At 42.3% G+C, this 20,244-nt stretch overlaps 3 protein-coding genes across 16 annotated transcripts in view; 2 read left to right on the forward strand and 1 right to left on the reverse strand.

Annotated features, from left to right (window-relative positions):
• The window catches only part of ANKRD28 (ankyrin repeat domain 28), a 118,478-nt gene extending 116,735 nt beyond the window's left edge, over positions 1–1,743 (forward strand). For all 3 annotated transcript variants that reach the window (XM_063409443.1, XM_063409433.1, XM_063409452.1), the window contains one exon: positions 1–1,743. In XM_063409443.1, coding sequence (XP_063265513.1) covers positions 1–287 — 287 coding nt within the window. In that variant the 3' untranslated portion in view covers positions 288–1,743.
• On the reverse strand, positions 449–19,864 carry BTD (biotinidase). 11 transcript variants are annotated; one of them, XM_063409515.1, is made up of 6 exons: positions 19,486–19,543; positions 18,161–18,248; positions 16,308–16,382; positions 14,112–14,343; positions 12,422–12,571; positions 449–11,046 (listed from the first exon to the last, which is right to left on the reverse strand). In XM_063409515.1, the coding sequence occupies exons 4-6, from the start codon at positions 14,337–14,339 to the stop codon at positions 9,862–9,864; spliced, it is 1,563 nt and encodes a 520-aa protein (XP_063265585.1). In that variant the 5' UTR covers positions 14,340–14,343; positions 16,308–16,382; positions 18,161–18,248; positions 19,486–19,543; the 3' UTR covers positions 449–9,861. The 11 variants fall into 11 exon arrangements, with proteins under 11 accessions (XP_063265585.1, XP_063265567.1, XP_063265558.1 ...); XM_063409497.1 differs by having other exon boundaries at positions 18,161–18,289; positions 19,486–19,527; XM_063409488.1 differs by lacking the exon at positions 19,486–19,543 and adding an exon at positions 19,122–19,182 and having other exon boundaries at positions 18,161–18,289.
• The window catches only part of HACL1 (2-hydroxyacyl-CoA lyase 1), a 21,100-nt gene continuing 20,112 nt past the window's right edge, over positions 19,257–20,244 (forward strand). The window contains exon 1 of one of the 2 annotated variants that reach the window (XM_063409475.1): positions 19,257–19,406. In XM_063409475.1, coding sequence (XP_063265545.1) covers positions 19,350–19,406 — 57 coding nt within the window. In that variant the 5' untranslated portion in view covers positions 19,257–19,349. Of the gene's footprint in view, positions 19,407–19,861; positions 20,064–20,244 lie in introns of those variants that run through there. The other variant, XM_063409464.1, reaches the window with a different exon arrangement.

Consider the following 20,244-nt stretch of genomic DNA (forward strand, 5'->3'; position numbering starts at 1 on the left):
GTTACACGCCGGCTTTGGCCTGCGCGCCCAACAAGGACGTGGCCGATTGCCTTGCGCTCATCCTGGCCACCATGATGCCTGTGTCATCGAGCAGCACATTGCCCTCGCTCACCTTCAATGCCATTAATCATTACACCAACACCTCAAAAACTGTCACCTTCGATTCCTTGCCTATCATGAGGAGTGACCACAGCTCCTACTGTACTTTCAACAACATTGGCAGGGAAGGTGGCTACCCCTACACAGAAGAAGACGAGCTCAGTGACTCAGACTCTGAGACCTATTAGAAGATACTTTTTGTAGGGCTGAGTGAACCCTCGTGCTGGAAGGTCAGACTTGTGCTCTCAGAAAGCTGTTGCTGTTCAAATTCAGAAGGAGGACACACCTTTGAGAAGATGTTTTTTATTGTGGTCGCATATAAAAAAAAATCTGTGAGACTCTAGGAAGATTTTTAAGAGCATATTTTGCAGAAGAAGCATAAATTCTTGAATAAGTACTTGGAATCCACGGCAAAAAAAAAAAAAAAAATAAAGAATGTCAAAACTGTTTTATTTAACTGTATTCAACCATTCTGTTTCTGGTGCCAGGAGTAATTCCTGCAGACTGGGCACCCAACTTGGTGTACATGAACAACACTATTGTACGAGACAAAGGATGCTAGATTCAAATGCTCTCAATAAAACTAAAACCATTTTGAAGGCAATAAATGAGTTTGGTACAGTAGGCATTGTTTGTGCTGCAAATTGCCAAAGGACCAAATAACTTAAAAGATTTTTTTAATTAAATACATTTTTGTGAAAACTGGAATAGGTTATTTGAGAAGTTATTTCAACCAAACCTTAATTACTTCTGGAAAAGAAGCTTAGATTTGGGTTTAAATGTTGAATTTTATTTTTTTTTAATCATCTGGAAGCCTTCCGACACTATTAAATGTACCATGAAAGAAAGCAAATGTGCTTTTAAGTTTTATTTTCTTTTGCTTTTAGGTAAAATGAAAATGATCTGTCATACTTTTATAGTACTAAAATTTAACCAGCTAACAAGGTGAAGTCAGGGTTAAAAATGTACATAGGGAAGGAAGGGGTGGGAGATGTGGGAGGGAAGAAGTAATTGTTGCACAGTTACAGATTTTTTTTTTTAACTTTTGAGTTTTGGATGGAATTTTTTCTTAATTTAAAAAATACACGAGTAACTTGGAAACTATGAAGCTGCATAAAAAACTGAATTGAGATGTCTTGATAACCCTGTTGTGACTGGGAGTTCTTTTCAGTAATTTATCTACTTCCTTACATCATAAATTTGTATGTAAGATTAAAATTGTATATCTGTCACCTTTTTTTTTTAAATCCCAGATTTACAGAGGGGGGAGGGAAGAGGGGAGGTGAATTTAAAAGTATATTTCCCTATTAGAGAAAAAAGTACAGTGTCTGGTCTGTGGGAAGAGCTGTGTATCTTTGTTGTGCTCCATTTAGAAAATAAACAGCAGAAACAGGTCCCTGTAATGTAGTTCAGACTTGCCCAAATATTTTTTTTTAATTTATAACAGACTACTGTGTTTTCTTTAATTGCCTGAAGAATGAAAAACTGACACAAATAAGCTGAAGTTTTGTCTGTTAAATATGAATTTTACTTCATTTGGCTCTGCTTTAACTATAACTGTTACTTTTCAAGTGAGTTTGTTTCTGTACATGCAAGGAATCCTTGCGTGTCCTGGCAAAGTACAAATAAATTACTACAAACTGATTCCAATTTCATTTTTATCCTTTTTTTGTATTGTGAAACTGGAAATCTTTGATACTGTAAATTAACAGCTGCTTTTCTGAACATAGTGTGGAAACATGGGACAATATTTTGATCAATTTGATAATTTTGTGGGGTTTTTGAAGAATTAATGAGCATGTACATAGAAATAGTGACTGCTTGAATACTGTATTTACCTGCACTCTTTCAGTACTTCAAGATTCCTGTATATTTTACAGAGTATAATAAAACCCAAATATGAGTTCTAGTAATGAATAATTTATTTGTATGTACTAAGAATTAATGACAAAGTCTCTTGTCGAACTGTTGGAGTTTATAAAACCTTCTAGAAGGCTTTGTCAGTATTTTAATTCTAAAGTGAGGGTGAGCTACTTAAAGTAATTTTAAATATTACAGCACTTCATTATTCCTTTAGGCTTCCTTATAAATACTGCTTTCTTAACCGTTTGTGCCTGTGTTCATTGTTTATCTGTGAGCAGAGTTAGAGGCCTTCAGGGAGGCTGTGATCTCTGTGCTCTCTTTCCTCTGAATCTCAGGTGTGTGGCTCTGTGGCAGTGATGTTTGTGCCACGGGCAGCACTCACAGGATCCACGTGTGCCACGTGTGTATTCACAGTAACAATTCAAATTCAAAGGCTGAAGCAACGTGGAGCCCCGTTTTCCTCAAATGCTTGTGGGAAACCTGATGAGAGCACCAAGTGGTGTGTCTGTTATTTAAAAGGTAACAGCTGCATGCTTCTGTTGGTGAAACTGTCTGATGTTCATTCAAAAGCACTGTGAAAGGATGATATTAATAGGCCTTTATTATCTCTGCTGACCTCTGTCTGACTTGGAGATGACCTGTTATCTCTGTGTGGTGTCTGCAGCCATAGGGCACAAACTATAGCAGGGGACATTTCTGTCCTGCTGGAAAAACTGCAGAGCAGTACAGGCTGAGCTGGTCATGACTATTGTGTGCCTGGGTGCCAGAGGAGGAAAAGCTCAGATGGCATTGGTTTGTTGAAAAGCCAAAGATTTGGATATGGAATACGGGACATGCAGAAAACAGTGCTGTTGAACATGTTTGTTTCCTTATGTCAATTAGAAATTGTGCCTTTCATTTCATTGCTACTCACCTCTTGAGGAAAAATTTCTCACTGCATTAAATTGCATTACTTTAGCCTAGGTTTTGTGAGCTTCTTTGAGCTAAATATCTGTCTTTTCTAATTATGAATTCTTAAATCCACTTAGGAATTCATAGCTACATGATTTGTATATCTCATCATTGCAGTTTATTCAGTGAGCCTGTACCTTGCAATTTGAATGTATTTGTTAAAAAAAAACCCCAAAACTCTATTACTACCTGGCAGTATGGGAAAGACAGTAATTGTGCCTTGTAAGTGATAATTAAGATTATTATTATTATTATATGGTCTAATTCCAAAAATGGAACGTGATTTTTTTTTTAAAGACCATGCTACTGTGCTGAGAGACCACTTCCTTAATGAGAGGTCAGGGAACAGCAGGTTCCTTGTTTCTGAAAAGCAAATAATGATGATGGAGTCTGGTAGGGGTTTAAAAAAAAATGTTCATACCTCAGTTGGAGGTCTGTTCATTTCCAGAAAATTGTTTTGGAACCTCCATTTTTCTAAAAGAAATCCTCCTGATTTTCTACAGATGAATATTGCACAGCTATTCTTACAGCCTTTATCCAGACAGTCTCTTGGATTTTCACCGAGGGAGAGCAGTGAGCCTTGGCTAGACTACTGAAGCAATATATTAGAATAAAAGAAACTTTTTTCCTGGGGAGGCGGGGAATCAAATGGACTTAAGGAATGAGGACAGCTGGCTCTGCTCAGCTTTCTGTGTACTCTGACTTCTGGGATGTTTTATGGATTTTCCATTCTCAGGATAAATGTTCTGCAGGAGAAAATGCCAAGTCAGTATTAACCTCATAGGCTGAGCTGTTACTTTTAGAGTATTGTGTTGCAAGATAAATGCTGGATGCTGAGTAGATGAAGAATTTGTCTGTCTCCCCCTAAGAGTTACCCTACCGCAATTCAGGAGACTTTTTGTGTGCCTCCGTATAAAACCTCTGTGTCCGATTTCCTCCTGTAAGGTTTTATTGCCTTCCCATGCTTAGATGTCTCCAAAATAGTTGTATAAATATATGTGGAAGAGTCAGAGCTTTTATTCTAGGCACTTTTAAAACATAGATTGGTTGCAATTGTTTGGGGTTTTTTTTCTGGTGATTTATTTTGTTTAAAATTCTGACTTGTCTATGTTCTGATTTTGGCTACCAGGCTAAAGAATTAACAAGTGTTTGGCTAAAAAAATAGGTCAATTTGTAAAAATTAATACTTAAAAGTTTTGCATCTGTGTAGATGTTAAAAGGAGCAGGAAAGATCCCGAAGCTGTTACCTAAACTGTAGGGAAGGTGACTAAAAAGGAGCATGAGTTAATGTTTGCAGATTCTCCAACCCAATTAACTCTGGGTTTGAGAGGAATTAGCCTTCTTGTCTTGCCCAGATTGTACTCATTTAAACACAACAACTACTGTAGTAACCCAGAACAGCATGCTCTATTGATATCTACTATTAAAAAAAAACCCAGAGAATGTTTATTAAATGCAGTTGGTTGGGGGTAACACAAGTGTTTGGGTAACTCAGGTTCTCTTTTCCAAAAAAAGTGTGGTGACCTTTCTGTTGTTGATCCTGCAATAACTGGGTGAGAGGATCAGGGTGTGGAAAGATGGGAAGTGTCAGTGAATACTGCCCAAAGAACTGGCTAGCATTACTTGTGAGAAGTTTGTCACAAGCAGGGAACATTTTTAACAGTGCTAGATGTCTGCTGGGAGCCCACACTACTCCATTCCATGTTGGGATCAGTGAAGTTTGCACCTTAAAAAATGAAACCTAAATAAATAGGGTAAATGTTTATGGAAATAGCAGTTCTGCAGGACTGGAGGTCGTGCTCTTTGACTCCATGTACCACAGGGCAGGCGAGGGAGCCCCATGGGTTTCCCTGGTACAGCTGCAGGAGCAGCAGGAGCATCTTCCTCAGCTCCCACAGCTTTGCACTGGGCCTCTGCTGAGGTATGTATCCACAAAAGAAATGCCATCACACTTTTGGTTAAAAAGCACTGATTCCCACTGACAGTAATTTCTGATAATCCAGTGCTGTTGGAGTCAGACTAACTAGACTTTGGAGAGAAGGGCCTTTTTAAATCTCTTAATAAGTAGTTTAAACGTCTAACACAACTTCCACAGGTCTGAATTCAAACTTGGTAAAATTGATAGTAATATCACAAAAAGGTAGGTATTTAAAGCTGGTCAAGCCAATTTATACAAAACCTTAAATCCAAGATCAATAGTTATTGCCTCTTGCAGTAATCTCAGTGATCTGTGATTATTTCCTTATAATCCTCTTTAATATGCTACAGAAGCTGGCAGGACAGTTGGAACAGAATTCTGATTGGGATGGAAAACGTTGTTGGTATATAAATGTGTAGCTGAATGTGTAGTGACTGAATTGGACAAGATGAAAATTTATAAAACGTGGGGCTTCAAATGTTACAGACTGTAACCTGAAGTGGTAAATGCCCTTGGGAATGTGGTGTGGTCCTTGGGGGTCCTTGGACCATGTGCAGGGCCAGGAGCTGAGCTTCAATGACCTTAGTGGGCTCTTTCCCATCATATTCCATGAAATGAGAAGAGACATGGCACAGGTCTCTTTGTTAGCTGATAGCATTGGCTTTTTGCTTTTCCTGGAGTCCTCTCACTAATACCTGTATGTTTTCAAATGTTAAGTGCAAAGGTATCACTGTGTATTAATTTTAATGATGAAACAACTGGCTATTCTTAAGAAACTATCCTGCTATTGTAGTTACGAGAATCTGTAAGCCTTATCACAGAATTCCTTCATTTTACTGCTTAAGAGGAGAAGGAAATGCCTTCCTTCTCCTGGTGAAGAAGGAGGTGTGAAGAAGAAGAAGGAATCGTGAAGGAGGTGTGAAGAAGAAGAAGGAATGGTGAAGGTCACCCAGGCCCCCAGCTTGATCTGTTTTCACTCTCAAACCTACTGAGAGAAAAATCACCTGAGATGGCAGCTTTTGAAGAGCATTTTGTTCAGTTGTTCAGGCATCTAGAGCCCAGCAAGATCACAAGACTGTTTTGGTCTCCTTTCCCCGGGGAAGATTAGTTGTAAATGTGACTAAAATTTTTAAATTCTACAGCTCATCTCAGGACTGAACTTTCCTGACAAGGAAAGATGACGTTACCTGCTTACAGGACTTGAAGATTTCTCGCAGCTCTTTCCAACCTGGTATACCAGTCTCTTTAGCACACTATTTGTCTTCAAATAAAGCAGTATTTAAATTACCCATGCTTCCCTGGTGTGCTGTGTGTTATTTTATATTAGCATAAATATAGCTCGCTCCATTCTATGCTATATTTTGGCAATTTTCAAGCTGAGGTTGGGAAAGAGATCTTGCAGTTTTCCCCCATGTAACTGTAATTATGGTTGAATAATAGAGAACCTAAATATCCTTTCATGTTGATGGTGTCACTAAATATTTAAGAGGAAAAAAAACACCTTACAATCTTTCTTTTTTAGTTAAATTTGCAATAGATGCAGCAAGAACTCTTGCTATTCATGTTTACAACAAAACAAAACCTGCTTTGAAGCCTTGTCAAAGGACAGACTTGCAAGTTTTCTTTATACCTGGGATCTGACATAAGTCAGGTGTTCTGTATTAAAAGAATAGATAGCTTAAATAGTTTTAAAGCAAAATCTAGTGATTCATGTATCCTGTCATGTATTTTCTGTCCCTTGCCAAGCTGTGTTTGGCATTATGCAGACAAACTGTCTGCACAATTTTCTAAAAATCTTCCTAATCTATTTAAGCCTTAATGAATCCAACCTTTCTAATCTCTTCTACCATGAGTTTGTTTCATTTGCTGTGAGTCCTACTATTATCTCTGATTTTTGACCTGTGTTGCCCACACCTGCTCTCCCAGGGCAGGGAAAAAGGAGAACTCAAGTATTTTCATTGTTGGTGACTTTCAAAAACTTGATGGAATGACAATTCAGCTCAGCCTATGAATATTTGGTGTTTTCATTTCACCAGCTGAGATCTGCCTAAAGGAGCTTATGCCCAGTTGGGCATTGTGAAGGTCTCTGATCTGCAGATTGTGTCACCTCAGCCTCTTCCCATGCCTCTTGACAGCTCAACTCCAAGGCTCTGGTTTCCAGCTGTTCCTTTGATGTGCTTTCTGGTGATTCTCTCATAGGAAGGAGAGTATCCCAACATCCAGCTGGGAGAATCACTCTGAATTCTGAAGCTGCAGATCCCTTGTGAGGAACCTTCCAACCCTTCTGACTCATGTGCTGTTACTCCTACCTGGGCAGATAGTTCCTATGGTTGTTATCCTTTCCAGGAGCAGTGTCCTTTAAAGGCATCATCTCCTCCTGTCTCAGAGAGGAAGTTTCTTTAGTGTCAGTACTGTGTCCCAAATCCTGGTTTCACTTTGGTCCACAGACTGATTTAAAGCTGCTCTAGATTTCAGCTCTGTTCCTCAATGACAAAAATCCTTGTGTCCTGGTTTGGTTTTGTTGCGCTCTCAGACAGGAATGGCTCGGGAAGCTTCAGTAAGACTGTTCATATGCATTAGATGATGGGCTGCATGACAGTGTGTTACTAGTGAACATCAGCCTCGCTGAAGGCTTCCCACACTTCCTCAGCGTGTGGTCAGTAGCTCCACTCCCAAGACTGCAGGCTTGTTTGGGCACAGAGCACTGCTGGCATTGCTGCTCCAGCACGCACCTCCAGAAGCCCCCGGTGTGTGGTGGCGGTGTGGGTTACTGTGCCCACCCCGGGTCAGACACACACATCTGCTCCTGCTCAGAGATCAGGGTGGGAGGTGGCAGTAGATATTCCTGGCAATCCATTGTGTCCAGTACTGCCTCTTTGACCTTTCCCAGTGTCCCTCTGCTGGAGGCAGCTGTTTTGGGTGAAGATAACAAGGTATGAGAACACTCTCTGATACTTAATGCCTGCTCTTCTCAGGAAGGAGACAGGAACGTGCCTCATGCAAACTCCAGTAGGGCTAGAAGGTCTTGTCTAACAATTTTAACATACTCAGAGTTAGAATAGCTCTCTGGGACACACTTGGCAAGTATTTCACAGATAAATATCTCTTCTTTCCTAAGCATAGCAAATATGTGCAACGCTATTTATTTGTTTAGCCTACTTACTGTGATAATGGTCTGCTCTGTAACTAAATCCCACAGAGTATTTTAGTGCATGAAGCTGCATGTTTTTCAGCCTCCAAAGTGAAGGGTCCTGAGAGCTGAAATCTCCAGTTGTTCATTGTTCCATTCTTTCAGACTTGGTTATGTGGTACTAGAAGCAGAAGCATCAACAAGCAAATGCTTTTCTGTTCTACCCTGTAAGTCCTGGAATCATGCAGCATTCAGCAAGAACATGGTATGGGTGCCAAAGAATGATCTTCAATAACCCTGTGGTGGAATGGCCTGCTTTTATAGCAGCAGGTTTATGCCTAATGAGATACACACATTCTCCTCTCCATATTTCTGTCCAGTAGATGCTGCAGGATAAACAAACAGGGTGTGCTGCTCTATCAGAGTGGTGTTTGACAAGAGCCTGACTCATAGGGATACTGTGAGACTGAGACTGGAGAAGGAAGGTTTGAGAGAGCCTAAGATCCTCCATAATTATACACTAACTCTGTATAAATATCTAAGAAACCTTAAGGTAGAAATTCAGCAGCTTTCTGGTTGTTTTGCTTTCTGAAACCAGAAAATGAGTTCATTCAAAGCAGGAGCTGATTGGGTGCCTCTCAGGACTCATCCTTGCAGCTGCAGTGGGTTGAGTTTGAACCAATTCAGACCAAAAACAAAGTGACACTCCCAGCTTTCCTGTCTCCTGTGCTCTGCTCCTTTCAGCCTGACTAGCAGAGCAGCTGGAACACAAGGACTCACCAAAGGAACACTTGTGTTTATTCCATTACTCAACAGCCATTACCCAGATGAAATCATAACAGCCAATAAGACCCCATAAAATTATAATGCTTGAGAATATATTAACTTGTCTGAATTTAACCCCAAATTAACAACCTTTGAATAGTCTCTTCCCAGCTTCTTCACTGCAGTAGAACAGCTATAGCACTTAATCTAGTTATTGCTCTGGAAAAAAATGGTGTGTTTCAGTCAGCAGCACAAACCTGCCATCTGGCACATGAAGCATTGATGCAAAATCCTTGCTGTCTCACACTTATTATGTGCTTTTCATAACTCCTCTTGAATAAATCCATGAACAGCATGTAAGATGTCTTAAAGTCAAAACAGTCTAAAAATGACTTCTCTTTTAAACAGGGAAAGTTAAAGTACTCAAAGGGTACATAACATGGCCACTGACACTCAATGCTGATGCTTTCCTCAAACATTATTTCTTGTGAATTGTGTCTTGCAGCAGTGTAGGTTTTCACAGTCATTGAAATCCTGTTTCCCAGATTAGCTATTCTGTAGATGTTTACAACTGTAACATTCACTTAAATCTCTAACAGGATTACAGATACCCGAGTGGCCAGTCAGTGGTAATGGGAGTTTCTGACTCTAAGAAAAAAAACAATCATGACACCCTAATCAGAAATGAGAACCTCAGCACATAAAAGCTGTATGTATTATACATACATGGTTTTGTGCAGGTTATGCATAATATTTGTGTCCTCCTTCCCTTTGTTTTTTTAACCTTGCAATAGTTTTCCATTCAATTCTCTTCTATGCTCCCAGCCAGGACCCCCAAAATCCAAAGGATTAAGTTATAAGGAACAAATTTAGTTGAAATGGGAAGTATTATTTTCTGGTATAAAACATCTCACCAGATCACAGCAAGCCTTTACCTTTGCAGTTTTTTCACTCCTGGTAGGACATAAACTACCAAGGTACAGACTGTACTTACAGCCATTATTTCAAAAGTGGGACCTAATCAGGCAGTCACGGCACAAACACACCTGAACCTCTAGGAAATTCAACAATCTCTGTTAAGATACATACTCTGAACATACAGGCAGTTGTTTTCTAACTCAGTCAAATATCCGTGCTAGTCCTTCTCATACCATCGTCCATAGAGAGCAGCTGTCAGAAGGCCAAAAGATGTTCTATTTTTGCTGAGGAAATAGTGGTTGTTTTTCCAGCCCATGTGATCAGCAAAGTCCAAGGTAATACCAGATGTCAGCAGCAAAGGAAAGATGTAAGGGGTGCTCATATTTCCCCATAGCTGGAAATCTATCAGAGCAGTGGCATCTGTGACCTCCTGTCCACAAGTGCTAAAGCTGAGACCACCACACTTCACCAAGGCACAGGCCTGCACGTAGTATGTGCCATGCACTGTATGGAGCCCATCAAAAACTCCCAAGGCATACAGCTCATCAGTTAAAACAGCTCTCCGATAGCTTAAGTAACAACAAAGAGTATTGGCACAAACCTGGAGCTCTCCTTTTTCCCCCCATACAGGAACAAAAGTGAAGTTGTCATACATCATTTCTGCATAAAAGGAGGGAGGTGACTGTTCCTTTCCTTTTTCAGATACTCTGCCAGGAGACTCCTCTTGCTCCTTAAAGCAAACTTCATCATCCAGTGAGGTGCTTGTAAAAGTCCGGCATGAGTCATGTAAGTTCTCTCTAAATCTTTCATTACTCTCTAAATTGGTTTTATAATCTGCAGTAATCACAGGAATTTCTGCTACTATGAGCTTGCCACCATAACTTTCCATGTTGTGGTAGATGAATGATTTGACTGGAGTGTATATGCCACTCCCTGTCATGCCCAGGGTAGGGTGGTGGATGTTGGCTGCTAAAATATTGACATTGAAAGCTGTTGCAAAAGCTTGCTGAAACTCTACGGCAGACAGAAGCGGGAGCTGGTTCATCCAGGCAGTTGGATAAACAATCTGCTTTAAATTGTATTGTCTGATGAGGTTCACCGCAGGCTCAAAGAAGAGTATATCAAAGCACGTGAACATGCCAACCTTGCCAGCGAAAGGGGTGTCAAAGAAGGCATAGTCTGGCTCGGGAGGGGTGTCAAAAGCCTCCTCGAAGTACAGGTTGTGTTTGCGGTAGGTGGCCAGCAGCGCCCCGTCGGCGGCGAACGCCACGTTGGTGTTGAACTGGTACCGCCCGTCCGGCGGGCACCGCGGCTCGGCGCGCCCGCACGGCTGCTTGGTGCCCAGGTTGGCCACAAGGAAGATCTTGTTCTTCAGAGCCATGCAGCTCAGGCGCTGCACGACCTGCAAACAGCGCGGAGACACGTGAGCGCTTCTCAGCGTGGTGGAGTAAGCTTTACCTAAGCGCCTATGACTTATTTAATACTTCCCAACTTATTACTTTGGAGATTCAGAATTGAACACATTTAACCATATCCGTAAAATTTAAAAGCACTGATGATTTTGTGACAAAAGCTATTGGACCCAGCAGCTTTCTAGGCAGAAAGGTATTTCAGATGTTTATTTTAAAACAGCTCTGAAAAAAATTGTCTGAGTTTTATTTCCTCAGAAGGAAGTAAATAAATCTATTCCAAGGGTGTTAATTTTTAGAAACTTGTGACTTCTTGGAGCACTAATGGCTTTAAAACACCGTATGTCAACTGAAAGGTTTGCCAAGGCAGCAGAGCTGATCTGTGTGTGCCTTTAGAACAGCAAATGTCTAATAATGATCATCTGCACCTGGATGTTTTTACTATAAATTTATAAAAAGCAACTACTACCTATGACTTAGAAAAGCAGAGAAGGAAAGGGATAGACCTTGCATATTACAGCTAAGAAATAGAAAACGTTGCAGAACACAGTATTACTGGGATATTCCATAACACAGAGTGCTGTACCAAAGACTGACATTACTGCAGTCTGCAAACAGCACCTGAATGGCAAACTAAATTCTTGCTTGCTTGGCCACGATCACTGGTAACAAAGACTCACAGGCCAAAATAGATCATTGTTTACAACTGCGATTCACGTTCGCACACAAATCCTGCCCACAAGGTATGGGCACGATTTCTTTCATTATACTGAGCACTAGAAGAATTAGCAATCTGTATTTGCCGAGCATGGTTACAGTTCAGGTGCAAAACAGTCAATGGCAATACTATTTTTGTAACATCCAGGTCACGTCTTATGTAATCACGCTTGGTCCCTGTCGAGCTGTGACTTCTATTACATTTTAGCAGGTAAGTCCTGTTCCTTGTGCTAATCATTTGGCAGTGATTGCTGAATCAGAATGCTGTGATGTCATCAAGTCGTTAAAGACGAGTAATGAGAATGCACGAAAAGGGAAGATACTGGTGTGTTGTTTTATATAAAACAGTGTTGTTCAGGCTAAAACCACACACAATGGATCTTACGAGACAGCAGTTACCAGTTCAGAGGTTGGGGAGGAGGAGATGGCAAATCCAGATGGTTCATACACAACTGATCTCCTTGCATGTGTGGATCTAAACCCTCCTCTATTAAGAACGAAACCAGCAGAGCTTGAGCATCCATGAGAACAGAATCTGGTACTAGGAGCTCTTAAACTTCTTGCTTACTTCCCTAAGCAAACCAACTTGAACTATTTCCTTGTTGGAGCATTCAGTTATCCCACCCCTGCAGGCATCACCCCTACGTTTACCTCTGTGTCATTGAACAAATAGGGCTCCCTGCAGGGATTCCACTTCCCAGAGTGTGAATGTGGAATGAAATCCAAGTAAGGGTAAATGGAGCTTCTGGTGAAGTTGAAGCCATGGATTCCATCTTCGGGAAAAACAATTATCTGTGCCCCCTGTATGTAAAACAAAGATATGTTCTGTGGGCAAAGCAAAGGAAAAGGGGGGATCTCATGGGTAAAAAGAGCTAAAGAAAATTAAGGATAGCCCAATTAAGTTTTGCCAATAATGCAGCTTGAAGATGTCTTTTCTTCAACTTGATAGTAGGTGTAACTATGTAGTAGGTGTGTAACTACGTGTATAAAAAATACTTATTTAACCTGACACATACCTTTATCTTGAAAAATAATGCATTTGAAATTATTTTAAGGGCATGCAAATGAGAACACACTGCTGCATCTAATTTCTTACCAAAGGTATTCTCCCTTCACACAAGTCATGAGAATGTCATCATTGAGGTTAGAGACTGACGATGTTAAAACCTGTCTTAATTTTTTATCAGAATTATGCTATTTGCAGATACACTTTGTCAAAGGTGCAGCATCACTTAATTAATTAGGTATTGGGTGATCTGCAACTCCCTGAATGTTTCCAAAGCAAATACAGACTGACATGCATGAAGACACTTCTCTAAATCCCATTATAATATAGAGTTGGACAGGGTACTGGGAGTGCTGATTTTAGAAACAGCTTCACTGTGGAAGCAATGCACAGTCTGGTAGAAATGTAGCCATGCCAGAGGCTCTGCCTGAGGTTCAGGGAGATCTGTATTGTTCCTAAAAATCAGGTGGATTCTTCTTAAATCAGACACAGCACTAGTCCCCCAAATTCCAAAAGTCAGCTCAAACGTGTTATCTATGTGATGGCTTTAGGATAACGTATGTGTCTTGGGTGCAGGGCTGCATAAAAATTGCTATTTCTCTTCTGCCCAATAATATGAACTTCTCAAAAAAAAAAAATCATGTTTTCAAATTATATAAATATAGTAATTATTCTCTCCCAGAACAACAAATCTCTGAAAATTACACATCAATTCTTCTCTGTGTAGGACTTCCTGTCACTAGAATCAGCTTGGGTCTTCTTGGGAGGGGAGGAAAGAGGGCTGCACAGAAGAACAGCTGGCAATACTAGTCTCTCTCCTCTAAATATATTTAGACTGAGAACCCGTGGTGGGTAGGAGAAAGGAATGGAAAACTTTAGTTCCACAAAGCTGTTAAAAGTGGAACATTTATTTCCAAAGCATTTGATTTCCTTAGTTTTTAGAAACATTCAGGAATTTCCATTGAGAGCACTGGCATAAAACCAAACCCAAGCCATCTGCCAGAAATACAGATTTTCAAGGAAACCCTTCCATTTAAGAAAGCAGAAAGGATTTAGGTATTCAGACCAAAATAGAACATTAATTTCCCTACACTAAATAATGATGGGCGTGTTTTTCCAAGCTTGGAATAGCCCAAGTCAGGCGGGATGCTAACTGGCCTGATTCTTTTTCAGAGCTGCTGGCAGGTCAGATTGTCTGAGAACCCAGACCATAGTTATGGATATAAATACGGCTTTAGTTGCCTGGGAACACAAATGTGAAATTTTATCTCCAAACAGCAGCTCCTCTGTGTACACGCGGGGCACGCACAGGTGCTGCCCGCAGCTGGGCCGTACCTGCCGGGCAGCAGCCAGCACCTGCTGCTCGTAGATGTCGAGGTTCCTGCCCATGAGCTCCAGCGCGGCGCGGCGCCCCACCAGCGCCGCCGGGCTCGGGCTCAGCACGGACTCGTGCTCGTACACGGCCGCCACGTAGTGCCCCTCCCTGCTCCCTGCTGAGACCGCCTGGGACAGGAGCAGGCAGAGGGGCAGCTTCCAGCACACAGCCACCATGGTGAAGGCCATAAACCTAGAGAGAAAAAAACAAACCAACCAGACAGGTGAGGTGGGGGAGCTTGAGCAAAGTATCATGCCAGGAATTTAAATTTACAGTTAAATGTGGATGGTAATGAGACACTAATTTTGAAACTTTGAGAAAAGCTAAGGTTACAGTTAACAATAGATGTTGCTGATTTAGTTGAAATGAATAGATAAGCTTTGCTGAAATCAGTTAAAAGTTAGAGGATGGTTAGAAGAAACCGGATTTAAGATAAGCTACCCCGGATTTAATTGCTTGTCAAACAGAGAAACTAATCAATACAACACCAGACCTCCTGTTTCCAGAAACCCACTGAAATAGTCCTGGAAAACAGGAAACAGGTAGTTCTACCAGCCATCAATCACATCTGCATTGAAAAGGTTGAAAGTTTAGAACGAGGAAGACTCGTTTTACTTCCTCCTTTTGGTGACCACTCCTCACAAAAGGACCACCGACCCATTTCAGGGAACAAACTACCCATGCTTAATAGCCTTTTTTGTCAATTAGCATACGAAGCGGAGAAGAGGAAGTGACAGGGGTATGAATATGCATTTGTATTTTGTGTATTCAACATTTTTGTAAATAAAAGGCTTTGTAATTACCTGTGATCTTTGCAGTGCGCATTAGGCGTCGCAATAAACATACACTTTCTAACTTTAACTGTTAGAGAGTCTTTTGTCCGTTACAGTTGGATATTGATATTAGATCGATATTCATATTTTAATAAATCAGTAACTGAGGCTCTCAGCAGTGTGGTGCTTTTAAGTTCCTGAATGACCACGTGCATGTTGTTTCTAAACCTTAAATTCATCTTCACTGGTGCGTTAAACAACTGTGTCCCGTTCAAAAGCATTTAAGCTTCATACATCGTTCTGCTGATCTCCTTGTTTGGTGTCCCTTTATAGTTAACATTCATTTTAGATTATTTCACCATATATCAAAACATCTTTGAGAAAAGTTTAAAGCAGCTCACAAATTTGCAGTTCCTCCCCATTCGGTGACGGGAGATGTATTTAAATTTGCATTTCCTAAAATTACTTGGAGACTGTATTTAGCAGTCAAGCAGAAATAGGACTTATTTTATCAATACTGAAACAGATAATTGTCAAGAGAATTACACTAGACACTACTGCTGCATCTATCATGAAAATGCCTCTCCTAATGGATTACAAATTCACTGTATTCCAACTCCACATATGAAATGGGCAAATATTTCTCCTACAGTGCAGCTTTTTTTAACATTTATAAAATGTTGAGTGCAAGTCAGATCCACATTCCTCCCATGCGTAAGATTAAAAATGCTTTCATAATAATAAAAGTAAATCAGAAATCTATACAAAAGGAAGAAAATTTGCATTAGTTAGCTTTTCTTAGGAAAAAAAAAGAAGAATTATTGAGTCTGGAAGGCTGGAGCACTCTCTGCAATATGGACTCCCCATGTAACCTTTTGACTTCCCAAGTTAGGAAAGGACCTAGAACAAGGACTGACACAGTCAATGGTTGTGCAACACTTCAGAAAGACTATGGAAATGCCTTTTTATTCAGAATTATTCCCACAACATGAGAATTCTGTATTTGTCACCACAGTGCCACTAGTATCATTAAGAAATTAAATATCAAATATCAGTGAAGTTGAAAGGGTGTGCAGAGAGATCTACTGCTGCTATACATTGATAGCTCTAAGTTCAGTTACTGGCTTTTTAATTGTATTTGCTCTCTGGGAACTTGTATCCAAGACAAAAAAATGTTCCAAAACACTCTTAGTGCCCTTCAATCTTTATGATCTACAACTCCCTGAATTTTTCCAAAGCAAATAAAGACTGACAGACACATGCATGAAAGCCCATTAGGAGTTCAGCAGGGAAAAGCAATTCTAAACTAATCACAGTTTTATTTTTATTCATGTTATAGTAAATGTAGTTTTGTACCTAAAAAAAGAGTCTATGGCAAATTACCTGAAAATATCTCTTTGCTTGAAATCCAGGATGAAAAGCAGCTAATAACAATCTTCAATACTGCTTTTTGTTTTCCTTAAACACAATAAGCAAATGGAAAAAGCATTATGTAGGACAGCAAAATGATAACCTTGGTGCCCATGGTAGGCAGAAGATTTGTTTGCTCAGCCAAAATGTCTTAACATGTAATAGTAACACTTCTAAGGAGTAACTTTGCTCTTCAATGCTGCTAAGCTCAACTACATATTCCTATTTCCTTGAGCTTTAATTAGCCATTGTGTCCATATGTACATGCCTTCAAGGGTAAATTTATTTAAAGTGTGATGAAAACAGAATAAAACCTTGGCCTCTCTGTAATCAGATGGATTAAAGATACTGCATTTAGATAAACAGTTTTGAAAAGTGATGTATGACAAGCTATCCTTGCTATTCTGCTTGCTGAGGAAAACACTCAGTACTTTTGTGGGATGATTTGGCCATGCATACCAAGAATGGAGGGGCCTCCTTGTCCTGTGCAGCTCAGCTTTGCAACTAAAATACCAAAGCCCATATGAAGATATAAAGCAGTAGCAGGAGGAGGGAATTCAGGGATTAGAAGCCTCTCACAGTTAAGAAACATACTGAAAATAAACAAGCTGTGTTGTTGCACTTCACTGACAAAACTCTCTTTTCTATTTCTTGTCACCCCTTCAAAGCCAAAATGCCTATTTAGGGCAGGAATGGGTTCAGTCAGCTGCTCCCAAAAGTTGTCAGCTAAGATGTAATTAGAATTCATCATTACTAGTGATGGAAAAAGTTGGAGAGTTTCAGATCACAAGATGGAATTGCTATGCATTAGAAAAACTGCCTTTTTTAAAAGCCAAACACACTAATAGAAAAAAATTAGGAGGTAATGAACCTCTAAAAATGTATTTTACAGACATGCTTGGAGAGGTCTTACTTTTCTACCACATTTAATTTCCTTGTGGTCAGAAACACTCAAAAGTACTAATCTGAATCTTTTACTCATTTAGGTGCACAACAGGTTTAGCACTGAACATACAACCACACAACCTCATCTGGCTGAACCTGGGGCAACTAAAATACCTCAAATAATTCCTCTGAATCCAGCCCTGGGTTGTGATTACTGCTAGTCTTACAGATGATGGCTGAGCCTGCCTGAGTGCTCCCTAAAGCTTTTCCCCTGTCTGACAGCCTAAACACCAGGACTCTGCTCTCTCATGGACTGCTTCTCACACACAGAGCCGTGACAAGCCCCAAGGCTGGGCCTGGGTGTATTAAACTTTCCAGCCAAAATAAGGATACCAACAGGGTTTACTCAGCCCTTAGGCTGTTGAGATTCCAAATACATCTCTGCCACACTCTGGATGTTTTTAATACTCGGAAGTGCCACACCATCTCATAAATCCTTTCCTTGAAGAGAATTTGCTTAGGATCTACTGAGCTGTGACCTCACCAGAGCCATGACTTTAAATTTTCATTACCTGAAATGCTTTATAATTTTATCTCTTTTTATGTCCCTTTCCTGTGATTTATGGGGTTTTTTTTCCTGACAGACAGGCTTCAGCAGGATCATGTTGCCCAAATATAAATATTTCAAGCAGCATTACTGTCATGCAATCAGAATATTCCAGTTATAGCTCTACACAAAGGGTAAAAAGATCGGTGTGCAAGTCTGTTTTCCCCCAGTCATACTGCAGACCGTTTTCCTATTCACCTTTCCAGAACCATCTGATCTCAGTGTGTTGAGAAGTAACGCATCCAGTCACTCGCTTTTCAACAACGTTGGAAACTTAGAAGTCTGTCACCTGTCACCACAGCTGGATGTACACACAGAGAAAAGCAACACGTACCCTCCTTCTTTGCACTTCTACACTCAGGAGAATCCAACAGACCTTGAAATAACAGAGGTAGCACAGCCCACAGGAGAATCCAACAGACCTTGAAAAAGCAGAGGTAGCACAGCACTAGTCTGGGTCCTCCTGAGTGGTTAATTGCAAATGAATGTTAAGCTATGCCTAACATATAGCACAGTAACACAAACATAAACAGTAAAAATACTCACATAAACAGTAATCATTACTAGGCAAATAGTTAATTGGCTATGAAAAAATAGTGGGGTGTAGGTTGAATGATAACCATGGATTGTGATGTTGCTGCCATTCTACTATATATTATACAACATATTTTAAAAATACATAAAATATAGTCAAATTCAAGGGGGTTTTCACCGATACCTCGTTTCTACTGCTTTTATTTGCTGCATTATATTAGGTTTTGTGAAAGTTTTTCTTATCTATGCTTTTTTGTTGTTTGGCGAGCGAGGAATGGATGCTCTCGTCAGTGGTTTGGCTGTACAAACCGAGGGGGTGGCACGGACAAGCCCGAGCGCGGGGCAGGGACACGCTGTCACCCGTGTCATTTCAGCGACACTTGCGGGACGGGCAGAGCCGGACGGAGGGGCGTGCGCCATCCTCGGGCTAGGACTTTGGGAGGGTGTCTCGCACTGCTCTGGCGCTTCTCCTGGCGAGCGGCGGCGGCGGGCGCCGGCGCCTCACGCCACCCCTGCACTTTGCCCCGCACCGTGTTCGCCACCTCTGACCAGCCCCACGCGGCCGGAGCGCTCCGGGGCGGCTGCCCCGGGTACCGCGCGGCCCTGGGGCTCTCGGGGGCCGCGGCCGGGCCTGCAGCGATCCCGCCCTGCTTCGATCCCGCCCTGCCCGCTCTGCGCCGCTCCCGGCCCGCCCCGCTCCCGGCCGGGCCCGGGAAGCCCCGGCCCGGTCCCGCTCCCGCCCCCCGCGCCGCGAGCCTCACGCTGCAGGGCCGGCGCCTCGCGGCCTCTCATTGGCTGCCCGCTCTAGCCAATAGGAAGCTGTCCTGGTCTCCGCCCCACGCCAGCAGGGTATGGGCGGGTCCCTCGGGCCCGCCCCCTCTGCTGTCTGATTGGTCGGGACGCCCGTCAGTCACTCCGCGCGCCCTTCGCCCGGGGTGCCGGTCCGGCCCGTTCCAGGCGGGTGGCGGGGCCGGGGGAGCGGGGCCGACATGGAGGGCGAGGCGGTCAGCGGGGCGCAGCTCATTGCGCAGGCCCTCAGGGCGCAAGTAAGAGCGCGGGCGTGGGGACCGGCAGCCTGCGGGCCGGGATAGCCCGCAGCGAGTGAATGTGTGCGGCCGGACTCACCCCGACCGGCGGTGCCGCTCTCCCGGGGGCGGACGGACAGGGCTCCCCCCGCCGCTTTGTGGGAGGGAGGGAGAGGAAGGGAGGTTCCGCCGCACGGTGCCGCCGGGGCAGCCGTGAGCTGCTGTCCCCGGGAAGGCGTTCCTCAGGCCGACACCGGTTCCCTTCTGGAGAGCCTGCCCCGTTCCCGAGCTCAGCTGATCCCCCGTTACCACCAAGCAATGGCCAGGCTCCTCTGCGGCTCTCCCGTGGCAGCCGGATGTGCCTCCTGCGCCGCCTTTACAGCGACGAAAACTCTGTGTTATCTCTAAACTCGAGATGCTGCAGGCCTGGCACGGGTCTCGGGAGAAGACTTTGCGTTTGGCTTGTGAAACATAGAAAAGCAGTTCAGTTATAATCCAGATAAGCGTAGTCTTCTATATCTCTGTGTTTCTGTGGGCACGGTAGTTTCCCGACCGTGTCCTGGGGGCTTTTTGCCCTTAATTTTCTATTAAACTGTGAAACCACAAGATGCCATGAGGCATTTTCAGAGTAGAGGACATACTGAGAATCAGGAAAATGACCTAGCAGAGATGACCCAGGTAAGAATTGCTCAGCAGAAAGCACCAAACGCACCTTGACTGAGGCGCTGAACCACTGTCCCCGTGCTCTTGTAGACTCCCAAAATCCAGGGTTTTCACAGCCGCAGAGGCCTGAGCTGCAAACACCAGCTCTGCTTCCACACTGACCTGTGGGCTTCTCTGTGACTATGTACCTTACATC

The sequence above is a fragment of the Prinia subflava genome, chromosome 1, assembly GCF_021018805.1.
Source record: "Prinia subflava isolate CZ2003 ecotype Zambia chromosome 1, Cam_Psub_1.2, whole genome shotgun sequence".
NCBI lineage: Eukaryota > Metazoa > Chordata > Aves > Passeriformes > Cisticolidae > Prinia > Prinia subflava.